Here is a 13,840-nt window from a genome sequence, read left to right on the forward strand (position 1 = left end):
ATTATTATATTAGATTTGAGCAAGATCATAATAAATGTTAAAATGAACCAATATTTATATGAATATGAACATGAGTAAATACAACAATTGACATGATCGATATGGCAATGAACATCTATTAGTAAATAAATGAACATATATGAATATATATATCAATATGGAAATGACCATTTATCGATATTGGAAATGAACAACTATTAACACATAAACGAACATATCGACAATTGTTTAGACACCCGTCCGGTTGCCCCAGTTACTTAATATACACCTGCCGCAGTTACTTAGAGCAACTACGTTGGCTAGTTCTTTTAATAGCATGGCATGCCACATCATATTCTTAAGCTACAATAATCTATAATCTATAATTAATACTAAAATAACAACCGCTGACATTATCTTTTTTTCAAATTGTACACGTCTTAGCTTCTTTGATTTTTTTCCCGCCTAAACTTTTTTTTTCCTTCCAATTTTCTTTACTTTTTTATTTTTTTTTTGGAAAAGCTAATATTAACTACAAAATACTTTTATACATTACATTAAGTATATTCCCTCCAAAAAAAAAAAAAATGTGTTACATATAGATAATCTTAAAGAGAGCAAATATTAACCATGTATTTATGTGATTACTCCTTCTAATTACAAAGTCCACTAAAATTTGTTGTAGACATAAATTTTCTTTTGATAAAATTATTTAATTTTTGCAGTTTTGTTTATGTTAATACAAAGATTTTACATATTTTTAGTGATAATATCATTTGCAAATGTAAACAATTATAAATTATTTTTAGAGTAATGCTATATGCAGCCCTAAGGGCTGAATATAAGCATTTAACATACTTCCTTTTTGGTATTAAGTTAGAAATTTTTCGATAAATCGGTGTAATAAATGTTTATTTATTGTCTATTGTTTCCACTTTTAGCTTCTTATATGCAGCCCTTAAAGCTGTATATATCTTTTTCCTTATAATATCCGTGCATCGCACGGGAGATAGTCTAGTTCTAGCTATTTGTTCCTCCAATGGTTAATCTAGTTGTAAATTAATTTATTTTTGAATTAATAATAATTTTTATCTAATATATATTTTCCAAGCTAATTAACTCCACAAAGCTAATCTGCTTGCCAGGTATTTCAAGAACTCTTCGGTGTTGGAAGCTCTTAGGGGTCATGATCCAAGTTTCACTTGGAGAAGTATTTGGGGGGCAAAAGGTTTGCTATGGGATGGGTTAGTCCGAAGGGTAGAGAGTGAACTGAACACTTTGGTTTGGAGGGACCCTTGGATGATTAAGGATGGCAAACCGTATACCCCACCAATGCCGAATGGAGGAAATGCCAATATGTGTGTCCGTGCTCTAATGGTGGAGGGTGGAGGTGAATGAGATTCTACGGCCATTGGGGAGTTTTTTTATGCTGAGGCTGGTGGTTACATTGCAGCGCTTCCTCTATCTTCTAGAGGAAATGAGGATACATGGTATTGGCACCTAACGAAGGATGGATCTTTCTCTATCAAGTCTGCATACTGGTTAGCTAAGGGGGGAAGTGATTCCAATACTTTGGGTTTAGTGAATGATGAAGTTTGGAACTCAGTCTGGAAGGTGAGAGGGCCTCCAAAGCCACAACATTTTGTATGGAGTGCTCTTAAAGGAAATCTTGCAGTTGGGGAAAGGCTCGTTCGACGCCACATTATACTGGAGGCATCATGCGCTATTTGTGGTGCTGCTAGTGAGATCATCATTCACGCTATAACTGAGTACGAAGCTGCTACTGTGATTTGGGCTCATAGCAACTTGATGGACAATTTGTCTGGTGCCCCAACGAGCTCCTTTGCTGAGCTATGGGAGTGGCTTATACAAAAGTGTAGTGCAGATGATCTTAGAGCCATGGCAACGCTTATGTGGGCTGTGTGGCGCTGCAGGACTCTTATCATCTTTGATGATGACAGACCGAACCCTGTGATGCTCGCTGCAGGATATAGTAGGCTGGTGCAAGACTATGTTGGATATGCTGCTCGTGTGTTTGGTGGTAAAGCAACCCAGACAGGACAACTCAGTGCTAGCTCATGGATTCTCCCTTCCAAAGATGCATAAAGATCAATGTGGACGCCCATGTGCCGAATGATGGTATGGCTGGTTTAGGAGTGGTGTTTAGGAATGAGGATGGTGTCATTGTCGTGGCAGCGACAAAAAAGGCCCCTCATTTTTCTGTCGAATGTGCTGAGGTTTCTGCAGTAAGGTACGCTTTGCAACTGGCTTGAAGGTTGGGTTATAGGAGGATTTGGATTGAATCGGATGCGCTGACCGTGGTTCAAAAGATTTCTTCAAAGATGTAAGGCTTTGCTCCTATATTTAATGTAAATGATGATATTGATGATGATAGGAATTTCTTTGATATATGTTTAGTTTCTCATGTTAAACGAGCATGTAATACCGTCGCTCATCTTGTTGCAAGATGGGATACGGGTGTGAACTCTGAATATGTACGTTTGAGTTCTTTTCCCCAAAACATCCTAACTTTGGCGGAAATGGACATTGCCTAAGTAATATATGCTCCGTTTGCCTAAAAAAAAAGTTAATCTGCTTGCCAAAGCTAATCAACACGGTGTGCAACAATGGTAAAGCTAGTATTTTAAGATTTTTAATATTTGCAAGCTAATCCCTTTTCTGTTTTATTAGCCATCGGAGACTTGGAGTTGCTCTTGGTAGACATCTGCCCCATTTTGTTTCTTAGACAGATCCGACCCATTTATAACTGTGGCGGGTCGTGTCTTTTAATAGGGCTACAAGGCCTTCAACCCTACCTCTCTTTCAGTTATCCAACGTTCTCCATTGAATCGCACTTCACGTATCCCCCATTGAAGCAGCTTGAGGTACGTTGTTTGGTTTTTGTTATCATCATATCAATTTCACAAACTAATTTAATTGTCACTGCATTAACTGTAGGTTTCCAAAATCTTAACTATTTGTGCTAAATTCTAAGCTTATGAAACCATCATAACCAAAAGAAATGAAAATTATGAGCTTAATTTGATTATTGAATCCTAAAATTATGTGTTTTTTTGAGATAATTGAATCAAAATTGGTCGCAAATGTATTGCACAACCCAATGTTAGGATTCAACTATGAATTTTGACCTCATTTACCTCCTACCCTGCCTTAGGGATTGAAATGTTTGTAGGTTAGGGTTTTAATGAAATGCAATGTGCTTTGTTAATTTTTAGGATTTTATCTAATTTTATTTGTAATTTGTTGATTTTTAGGGTTTTAGAGTGGTTTTGGTTTTGTATTATTGATTGAGGTTTATTAATTTGTATGTTGTTGGATTTATTAGATTAGGGTTTAGGGGTTGTTTTGTAAAGTTGTTCATATTTCATCAGTCTCTTTCCTTCCTTCGTTGCAGTCTTCGACATCAAGCTACCATGCCGAAGCATTACAGACCTGCGGTTAGCTTCATCTCTCTGCTCTGACCCTGTTTCTTCACATTCTTCCAATGCCTCATATTATTCTCTCCATTTTTTTTTTCAGGGCAAGAAAAAGGAAGGTAACGCCGCCAAATACGTTACTCGTTCTCAGGCTGTCAAGAGTCTCCAAGTTACTCTCCCTCTTTTTAGGTCTAATTCATTCACTTTTTTTTTTTTTTTTTTTTATTCAATTTCAGTTTCTATACATAATTTTGCGTTTAATTATTATTTGCTTTGTGTTTTGTTTAAACCCTAGATTTTAATTTTTTTTTCGCCATTTATAAAATTGGGTTTATCTTCAATTGCTATGAAATTTCTGTTATTGACTTATTGGAGAGCTAGTTAATTAAATTTCTGTTATAAGTTCCAGAATTTCACTAAAATGGTAAGTCACTATCACTACTTAATTAAGAGCAAAAAGAACCTCTCTTTTAAGGTGGTATATTGGTTATAGTTATTCATTGATAATGGGAATGATTGTGGAGGGAAATGGGAGTTCCTCGATTTGTCCGAGGATTAATTGGTCTTGTAGCTGCATCTGTCGCATTGTGGAGCAGGGTGTTAGGTTATTAATTTGATTTATGCTTGGTTCTTTGTTTTCTACAGGAAAATATGCATTTGGAAGGGTATTTTCCCTCGTGATCCGAAGAAGAAAATAAAAGGGAATCATCAAACTTATTATCATACTAAGGATATATCTTTCCTTCATCATGATCCACTTGTGGATATACATCGTGATATTAGGGCACATGACAAGAAGATAAAAAAGGCTATATCAAAGAAGAATAAGCCCCGTGCTGTTCGTCTTGAAGAACACAAACCTTCTTACAGTTTAGATAGACTTATCTTAGAGAGGTATGTATTTGTGTTTATGACCTTGTTTGGTTTATTGTGTTTTCATCAATCTCAATTTTTTGTCCTGTGTGTGGGGTGATTAGGTATCCGAGGTTTATTGATGCACTTGGGGATTTGGATGACTGTCTTACTATGATCCACCTGTTTGCTGCTTTGCCAACATTACAAAATGAAAAAGTTGATGTAAAACGTATCCATAATTGCCGTAGGTCAGTGATGGTGATTTTTTCTTCTTTCTTTGCTCATAATATTTACCTTCTCACCGCTCAACTTGTCATTGACTAATTGTTCAATTTCATATACATGTTTTGTTGGCTCTGTTTAGGTTGAGTCATGAATGGCAAGCATACATTGCTCGGACCAACAAGTTACGCAAGACTTTCATTTCAGTGAAAGGCATCTATTATCAGGTACATAGGCATGTTTTGACTATATCTATTTCCAATCTTAATCAGAGTATTGAATTTCAGCCTCATCACTGCACTGCTACTGCAGTGTAAATGTGGAGCTTATCTTAGCTGTGATTTTAGGCTGGAAATACTTTAAACATCTTCACTGCCTGTGATAGTGGCTCTTTAACCTGAATTGCAATTGTGATTGCTTCTGCAGTTTAATATCTTGGTGTGAATAAATCCAACATTGATTTTACGCCATATTTTTAAGTACTGCATACTTTATATCTGCTAATTTTGTTCAAATGAACTTATATATGTGTTAGGTAGAGGTGGACGGACAAAAAATTACTTGGATTGCCCCTCATTCAATTCAACAAGTCGTGACTGATGATGTTGATTTTAATGTCATGCTAACCTTTCTGGAATACTATGAGGTAACGATGCTTCAATTTCTTTTCTCTGTCTTTCCTATTTTGGTTTCTGGTTTTTATTTTAGCTAATTGGACAGAAAATATCTGACTATGCCCAAAAGTAAAGGGTTGATATGATTTTTTCCTGTAATATCTGGTTGTACTGCTATTGATTGATTTACTCCATGGCTTGCATCAAGTAATTATTATATTATAGATTTTGGCTGTTTGTAGAATTTTTTGGTATTTGGCATACTAAAAAAAAGGAAAAATTGTAAATAACCACCCCTCAAATCACCTAAAATTGACTTTACAGCCCCTATTTTAAATAACCACCCCTTAAAGTAAAAGAAATTATAAATCATTACCACTTGACTAAAAGGTATGGATTTTCATGTCAAAAATTGGTCTACTGAGGTTTTGGGGGTCACTTTGGCCCTTGGGGCTTGATTTGAGGTCAAAACACCCTAAAAAGTATCGAAAATGCCTCATATTGAGAGTTTCATGCAAAGCAAGGTAACTTTCACCATGCAAAACGGGACATTTCCGATATATTTTTAAATTCTGACCTCAAATTGAACCCATAGGACCAAAAGTGAACCCCAAAACTTTAGTATTCTAAGTTTTGACACGAAAATCATTGTTTTTATTTTTAAAAATTGAACTTTTAGTTAAGGGGTGGTGATTTCTAAATTTTTTTACTTTAAGGGGTGGTTATTTAAAATAAACAAAAAAAGGGGTGGTAAAAATCAATTTTAGGTGATTTGAGGGGTGGTTATTTACAATTTTTCCAAAAAATAATGCCGGCCTCTCATGTGCTTGTAATCATTCTTTTTATTATTATTGCTGCAGACTCTTCTTGCTTTTGTGAACTTCAAACTTTACCACTCCATAGATGTGAAGTATCCACCAATTCTTGATCCTCGATTGGAAGCATTAGCAGCAGGTAACAACCCTTCCGAGCTCTCTCCCCTTCTTCCCCTTTACTTAATTCAGTAATTGGATATTCTCAAGACAAGTAGTGTTAAAATTTCCGAAATTGAGCCGATGATAAATACGCCTTTGTTGAAGCCGCAATTGTATTAGTATTCCATGGCCTGAGATACTTCACCTGGGTTAATGGTATTAAATTTGGATTAAGTGAGTAACTTAGGCCCATTAACTTTAATCCATTATTCCATTTTCACATCTATTTAGTGAAACCATGTAAAATACAGATGTGTAGGCTTTAAGGAGTAGTAAGGCTGTTAGTTTTTCTGATTTGCAAGAGAATCCTGTGAAAATTTCAGCTAGTGTTATGGCTTTATAATAGAGGCTCTAGCATTCCTCTTTATGCCCACCTGTCTTTGATGTAATATTGTAGGTAGCTAAGAAAAACCTTTCTGTTTGCCTAAGGTTTTTTTTTTTTTTTTTTTTTTTTTTTGTGTGTATGGCCTATTCACTTTTATAGATGCATGTAACATTAAAATACTTTTAATTCTATAAAAATTAACCATTGGATATCAAATAATTTATGTATACTCTTGTAAATGTTTCCTATCCTATGGGTTTGTTGCTGTTGTTGAAACATGAATAACCATTCGTGGCTAGTGGTGAAGTTGAGAAAGACAACAGTACCTGTATGATATCTTTTTTTTGACTGGGAAGTGAGAGTGCCCTTTAGTCCCTTCATGGAGGCTAAATTTAATTAGGGGAGACTATTAATTGTATTGCTTAATTTGGTGTATACATGGGTTAGAGATAGGTTTTTTTTTTTAAAAAAAAAATTGAAACTACATACCAATGCTTAGAGGTTACAATTATTTTTTAATATCTCATTTTTAACTTTTAATTATGTCTATTCTACATTTAAAGTAATCCTCTCTTAGCACCTTTGTCATGGGGGACTTTATTGGAGGAAGTCTTTGAGGAATTGTTTATCATATGAATCACCATGAGTTGATGGTGATGATGCAGTGAAACTGAGAATATCTAAAAGCTGGTGATCAACTTGCTTTTTCATGTGGTTCACTCAACCAGAGATCACATCCCAATGATGACTTGCTTTCATTTATTGGGAGATTATAAGTGTGGGAAATATGTTGTTGACATGGTAGTGCTTGAGTGGGAGATGCGTGTTTTTAAAAAATTCGAATTATGTAAATTCTCAATACAGCATGGTAGAATACATTTCAAATATGGAACTTTGCCTTGCTCTTGGTAATTATAATTGATCTTCTTGGAAAGTAGTTTTAGGCTAATATTTTTCATGGGAATTATCAATTGCCTTGTAATATAAAGGATAATTTTTGTGATTCGGCATGACAAGGGAATATTGTTTCTTGCTGAATCTGGTAAAAAGGCTGTGAAATCCTAGCTAGATACCCTATATATTGTTGCTAAATCCACAATCAAATTAACAAATATGATGTGGTTCATGAATCTTCAGAATGCTATTGAAGGATGCTTCATGTACATAAAGTTTCTTAGAAGCTAATATGTATATATTTTATCAACTTTTTTTAATACTTATTTTCATTTCTTCTACAGATCTATATGCACTTTCAAGGTACATTGCCAATAGATCCAAGGAGCAAGAAGGCCATGAATTATCTAGTAAATTAGATGAATCACAGCTAACGCTTGCACAACTTCAACATCAGCTGGTCCCTTGTGAGCCTGGAGCGTTAATGCATCTTGTTGAAGAAACTGAGATTGAGGATGATGCGGATGAAGAAACAAAGGAGTGCAGGTCACTTTTTAAGAACATGAGATTCTTCTTGGGGCGAGAGGTGATATTTACAAAATCCCTATTAACAATATTGTTCTAGTCCTAGAATTGATTCAATTGAATATTCTTTTCCTTTCATGCATCACGTGTATGGCAAAATAACCTGAAGTGGTTACAAGACTTACAACCCTTAGCTAATTAATGATGAATTACTCGGTTACTAATTCTGATTGTGTATATGCATCCTCATGTGCTTCTCAGCTTATGTAGATTGTAGATAGGAATTATTTTATTAAATTTGTGGCTTTGTGTTAGGCCTCCCCCCAGGGGAGGAGGTGATTATTTAAGTGGCCTGGCTTTTTTAAGGCAGTCTAATTTATGTTATTTCTTGTTTGGTTTGTATGTTTTCTTGTGTATATTCATATTATTACCTATTGCTTTTGGTAAAGTTTTTTTTCTGCTCATGTGTTCCAAGTTTTTGCTTTACTTCTCTTTATCTTATGTAATTGCATCATAGTGAATTCACTTTGCATATGTTCAACTATTTGATTATAGGTTCCCCGAGAGCCGTTGCTTTTTGTGATCTCTGCCTTTGGTGGAATGGTCTCTTGGGAGGGAGATGGAGCTCCATTTGAGGAATCTGACACAAGCATTACTCACCAGGTAAGCCGGCAAGCCTGATTTCCCCTGTTCAGTGTAGTGATATTGGTACATGAAGGGTAGTTGTATCCTATTGTTTACGATTTGTGTTACTAACTGTAGAATGTTGAATTATATAAGGTTATTGGGACCCAGCTAACAAAAGTGTGAGAACGAAATATGAAAATAAGGAACTCGTGACATGGGAAATAAACCACTGAATAACAGAAGGGATTCTTTCTGTGTGTTTTTTGGGTCCTCACTTAGTGCCTTTAGTGGTGAAGCAACTCCATTAAATACCCTCCATTTCAGAAGTACTTGATCATTGCTGTTTTCCCACAATTTAATGCAATTGGAGAAAGTATTGATGTAGTGAATTAGTGTAAGATGAAGGTGGATGGAGTAAAAAAGTGTAAAAAGGTGGGTGATTGTAAGTAAAACATGGATATTCTTGGAGCAAATTGAGTGAAATTATGTAAATATTGTGGGTGTCAGAGGGATAAGATAGTAAAAAAAAGTTTGCCGGAAATGGAATAAAAGGAAAGTGCTTAACTTTCTGAAATGGACAATTATAAGTGTTAAGAACTTTCAGAATGGTGGAATCACATCGTTTATTCAGTATTTCTAGATTGATAGTGATAATGTGGGTGAATCTGTGTAATAATGAATTTTATTTTAGGTTTGGCATCTTGCATCGGCGATTAAAGTTTATACAGGGTTAAGAGTGTTTTATGGTGGAAGTTCTGGATTGATAGGAGTACTGAATATGACCGGCATGCTATCAAACTCTTTTCTTTGTTGGTTACTGCTTCTCTTTATTAAGTTATAATTAGGAAACTGATATGCATTTGTTGACTAGATAAGATTGCATTACCGTCAGGTTAGAAATAATGTTGCTGTAAATACTGAATAATTCTAAAGAACATTCCCATTACCACATATCATGGTCCTTGCTGATCTATTGATATTCTTTGAAGTAGGATTGCTGGCATGCTATTTTATCATAGATTGTGTTTTAGTTCATAGGACTTGCCTAAAATGTACATGGGTTTAAGATGATTGTATTTTGTGGTCTCACCTGCCCCCTTCTCTTCTTTTTTTTCCTTTATATTGCTGTTTGTACTTTTGAATGGGACTGTATTCTAATAGTATATTTTGGTCCTGTAGATTGTTGATCGTCCGACTCAAAATCATTTGTTTCTCTCTAGAGAATATATCCAGCCTCAATGGGTCTTTGATTCTGTAAATGCTCGTATAATACTGCCCACTGAGGACTATCTGGTGGGAAGGTATGTACTAAAATAGTTTTTTTACCCCTCCCCCCCCCCCCCCCCCCCCCCCCCCCTCCTTTGTGTCTCCGTTTAAATTTACTTTGATCCCAAGAATGCTTTATGGCTGCTATTTATTTGCAATATTGACCTATCTTGTGGATTTCTCACTTTTTTTGACTTTGCATTAAACTTGAAAAGGCATGTTCGGTCCTCATTTCAAGGGCCTTGGAGGCCTTGACACATGCTATTCTAAAAAAATATGAAAGCATATTTGGATATAAAATGTCTCTGGTTTTTCTACATTATAAGTTTATAACCCCCTAGAATTGGATTTTCTAAGCTATACCCAATGTTTTTGAAAGTTACCTGCTGTATGCCTTAGGTCCAATAAGTGAACACAATATAACCTTGCTGTTAGCCTGTTACCTTGACATTAGGTTCATCATTTTCCTCTTATTGCTCCAATTTGCTGGAAAACATCATCTTAAGTTTATAAATCCTTTCTTCCTCCATCCCTCTTCTCACTCCTATTCCCTTCTTCCATTAAACTCCAACCTCCAAACCACTTCTATCACAACTAGTAGAGCCGCTAACACCCTCTCTCTTAATTGCATCCATCGCCACAACTAGCACCTCAATGGCCACTCAACAATTGTTGATATGCACATACAATTGTCATACATACCCAATAAGCAAATAGCATTCTTATTTTATACACACATCTACATCTCCATTAAGCATTAATCCAATAATCAACTGAAAACATGACAAAAATTATACTCAATTACAATTAAACAAAATCAGCATTCCCTCTTTGTAGGCTTAAGTCTTCTCCATCCTCCGCTCATATGCTGACTCGTCAAATTTTCAAGGAAAAATGAAATCCTCGAGTTTTTTGGGTGGGTCGTTTTCCTTTTTGGTGCAAGAATGGTGAGTTGGGTAGTTGAGGAAAGAGAGAGTGGAGTTTTGAATAGTCAGAGTGGGAGAGGATCATGGTGGTGGGTTTGAGGAAGAGAGAGAATGGAGGGAGGTGGGAGGTGGTGGTTGCTGCGGTGGCAGTGGAGTGAGGATGGTTTAGTTTGATTGTTTTTTTAACCGTTTGTTGATGTGAATCATTGCAAAGGATATGGTGTGTTCAGTTATTGCATCTAATGGGTACTACATGTAACTTTTAAAAACATTGGGTGCAACTTCGAAAACGCAATACTACAGTAGAGATTGTAGAGAAAGAAGGGTATAAGGTCAACTTGTGAAAGCTGATGTTGCCTATGAAACTGTCTTGTGTATTTGTTTATTAGTTGTTAGTGCTAACTCTGCTAAGCGATGTTACTTGGACTTGGGAACACATGTCCGACACGGATACATGTCCAAATGTCTGACTCGGCTATTTTGTGAAAAATTGTAATGCCTTTGAACTAAATTGAAGTGTCTAAGTGTCCTACCCATGTTCGAGTGTCGAGGGTTCGACACGGGTACATGAGGTGAAATGAAGAGTCCGAGTAACATAGGCTAAGCCTCATGATCCAAGGGATGATGAATGTCCATATTTTCTATCATGAAAATCTAATTTGCAGTTCAGGTTTGTTGGCATTGCAGTAAGTTAATGTAAGACTGGAAGAAACTTTAGGTTTGCTGTAGATTAATGCAATTTATGTGCAGGGTCCCGCCGCCACATCTCTCTCCCTTTGTTGATAATGAGGCAGAAGGTTACACCCCTGATTATGCCCAGAAAATTAAACAGCTTCAGGCTGCTGCTAGAAAACAAGTATTGCCAGTACCAGCAATTGGGAATGAAGATCAGAATGACACTCAGAATCTATTGCTGGATGGTGTTGCTGGCCGTGTAGAAGCTAACAAGGCAGCTGAGAGAAAGAAAGAGGTACATTTCTTTTGGAAGTTACTTGTTTGCTTACAATTGAATTGACTTCCACTTTATCCAATTTCATGGAAAGATTTTGTGGTTTAGAAGTTTTAACTGTGGATGGCATGCTATTAAAGGCTAGTCTAAGCTAAATTCTCTCTCTGTCCCATTTATAAAGATGAGCCTGCACTTGAGATCTGACTAACCTTTATTGGTTTGCTGAAATATTATACTTCCTCTGTTTTTGCACCATTTTTATTATAAGGAAGTTGCTTATTAATTGCACCAATTTTATTATGGTTATATTATCATACACTTTTTGTTTGTGTTCACACACCAAACACCTATTTCACCGTTACTCACAATTGATATTTACCCTTGTTACCTCACTTTTACTCTCCTTAATTTTTAGTCACATCACTCACATGGGCATTTTGGTTATTTTATTCCTTTGTTTAACCTTTTTTTTTGAAACAATTCCTTAGTTTAACTTTGTGCTCAACCTATGCAATTTTTTTTTTTAAAAAAAAACTGAGGAAGTATCTGGTATTCTTTTACCTGCTTATGTTTCTTTTTAGTTGACACTACTTAAGTTAAACTTGCTAATGTATACCTTTACCTATTAATATCTATAATTATCAAAAATTCAAATATTGTAAAGGTGGTCTTTTGAACCTTTACAATTTTTGTATTTTTGATAATTATAGATATTAATATTGATGTGTCAAGATGAATATGACAAGATCGTACGTGATTATGTTGTCTTTGTGTATAAATGACGGTCAAAAGAGAGGGTGAACAATGCATAAGTCGAAATGTGTCAATTAAAAAGAAGTGAAGTCTTATCAATTATCATTGTTTTAGAATGTGTGGTGTCAAGTTTGGCAATTGGCAGTTAAAGGCTAGACGATAGCAGCTTATAAGAAAGCTACAAAAGGGGTACAGTGCTTCCTAATTTGCAAAATTAGGTCAAATATGTACCACTTTCACTTATATTTTGCCTTATTATGTTCATGAGCGGTTATTGATTTAACAAATGTGGGTTGATCAATCAATGATTTTGACATTTAATCTTTAGCCTAAATGCCCATTAAGGGACAAAATCTTATCTTTTAGTTTCGCCTTTGTGTGTTGCTACGCTCTTTGTAATTTTAAAGCTCCTGATTGATGGGTGCAGATGTCAAAACAAGAGAAACAGCATCACGAAGAGATGAAAATGGAACTTCAGGGTGTCAGCCCTGCAACTGGTACTATTCAGAATGTCCAGGCTCCAGATCAAGATCAAGCTGATAATGATCAGATATCTGAGGAGCCTGACTTGTCAGAATTGACAATGTCTCGCCGTAAAAGAGGACTTTATGAATCGATCCGCATCAGTAAGCAACGAAGGAAGGCTAAGGTTGATCATCTTGAGTCTAGAAAACAAAGTATTGCAAAAAGCCAGAAATGAGAAAAGATTGAAGCAGCTCCAACATGCATTATTACTGAAGCTTTGCATATCTGGTGCTGGAAATTAAGTAAATCTGTTGTGAGAAAAATGTAGCATAATTTGTGGTTTAATAGAGGGATGCATTCTATGTTATTGTCCTAAAATTTTGGTAGCAGTTTTTGCCTGAGACAAATCATTACTTAATTTTCTAGTAAATGTTTATTACACCTTTTTATTGCAATTTGCAAAGGTTGTTTCCAGATCTCTGGACGTATGCCTCCTCTTAGCTGCATCTTAGCGATGTCAATAGGATGTAGATGTTGGTTCCTTCACAGCCTACCCTTGTCCACTGAAAATCCATCTCGCAAGCTAAAACTTATGATAGTAGTTTTACCTTTCATATATATATTTAGTGAAGTTGCTAAAATTAGTACTACCTTTATAATTTATTACTTTCTTATGGAAGTGGGATAGATTGGAAAAAAAAAAAAAAAAAATCAAAAGTAAGTACAAGCGGGGAGAAGAGAATATATAAAATACGTAGTATTAAAATATGATATGAGGGGATTATTAGTGGGAGGAAAAACAGTATTATAAATATTCAAAAAAGAAAATAGAGCAAGTAATAACAAATAATGTAAAAAAAAAGTAAAGCAAATAATAAATTACGGAGGGGTAATATGATACACATAAAATTGTTATATGTTGTTTCTACATATAACCAATATAAATTGAATTTCAATGGAATTTGGGTCTATTATTCTAACCAATAAAAACATGACAAATTGGAGTTGTATGTAGGGACCACATACTAG

General features: G+C 35.3%; 1 protein-coding gene across 1 annotated transcript; it reads left to right on the forward strand.

Annotated features, from left to right (window-relative positions):
* Positions 1-2,772: 2,772 nt before the first annotated feature.
* On the forward strand, positions 2,773-13,291 carry LOC110730919 (pescadillo homolog). Its single transcript, XM_021910752.1, has 13 exons — positions 2,773-2,864; positions 3,395-3,437; positions 3,520-3,605; positions 4,062-4,310; positions 4,394-4,519; positions 4,636-4,720; positions 5,029-5,139; positions 5,968-6,061; positions 7,645-7,886; positions 8,381-8,488; positions 9,632-9,753; positions 11,395-11,614; positions 12,774-13,291. The coding sequence occupies exons 2-13, from the start codon at positions 3,414-3,416 to the stop codon at positions 13,044-13,046; spliced, it is 1,740 nt and encodes a 579-aa protein (XP_021766444.1). The 5' UTR covers positions 2,773-2,864; positions 3,395-3,413; the 3' UTR covers positions 13,047-13,291.
* Positions 13,292-13,840: the final 549 nt, after the last annotated feature.

This window comes from Chenopodium quinoa, unplaced genomic scaffold (assembly GCF_001683475.1).
Source record: "Chenopodium quinoa cultivar QQ74 unplaced genomic scaffold, ASM168347v1, whole genome shotgun sequence".
Taxonomy (NCBI): Eukaryota; Viridiplantae; Streptophyta; class Magnoliopsida; order Caryophyllales; family Amaranthaceae; genus Chenopodium; species Chenopodium quinoa.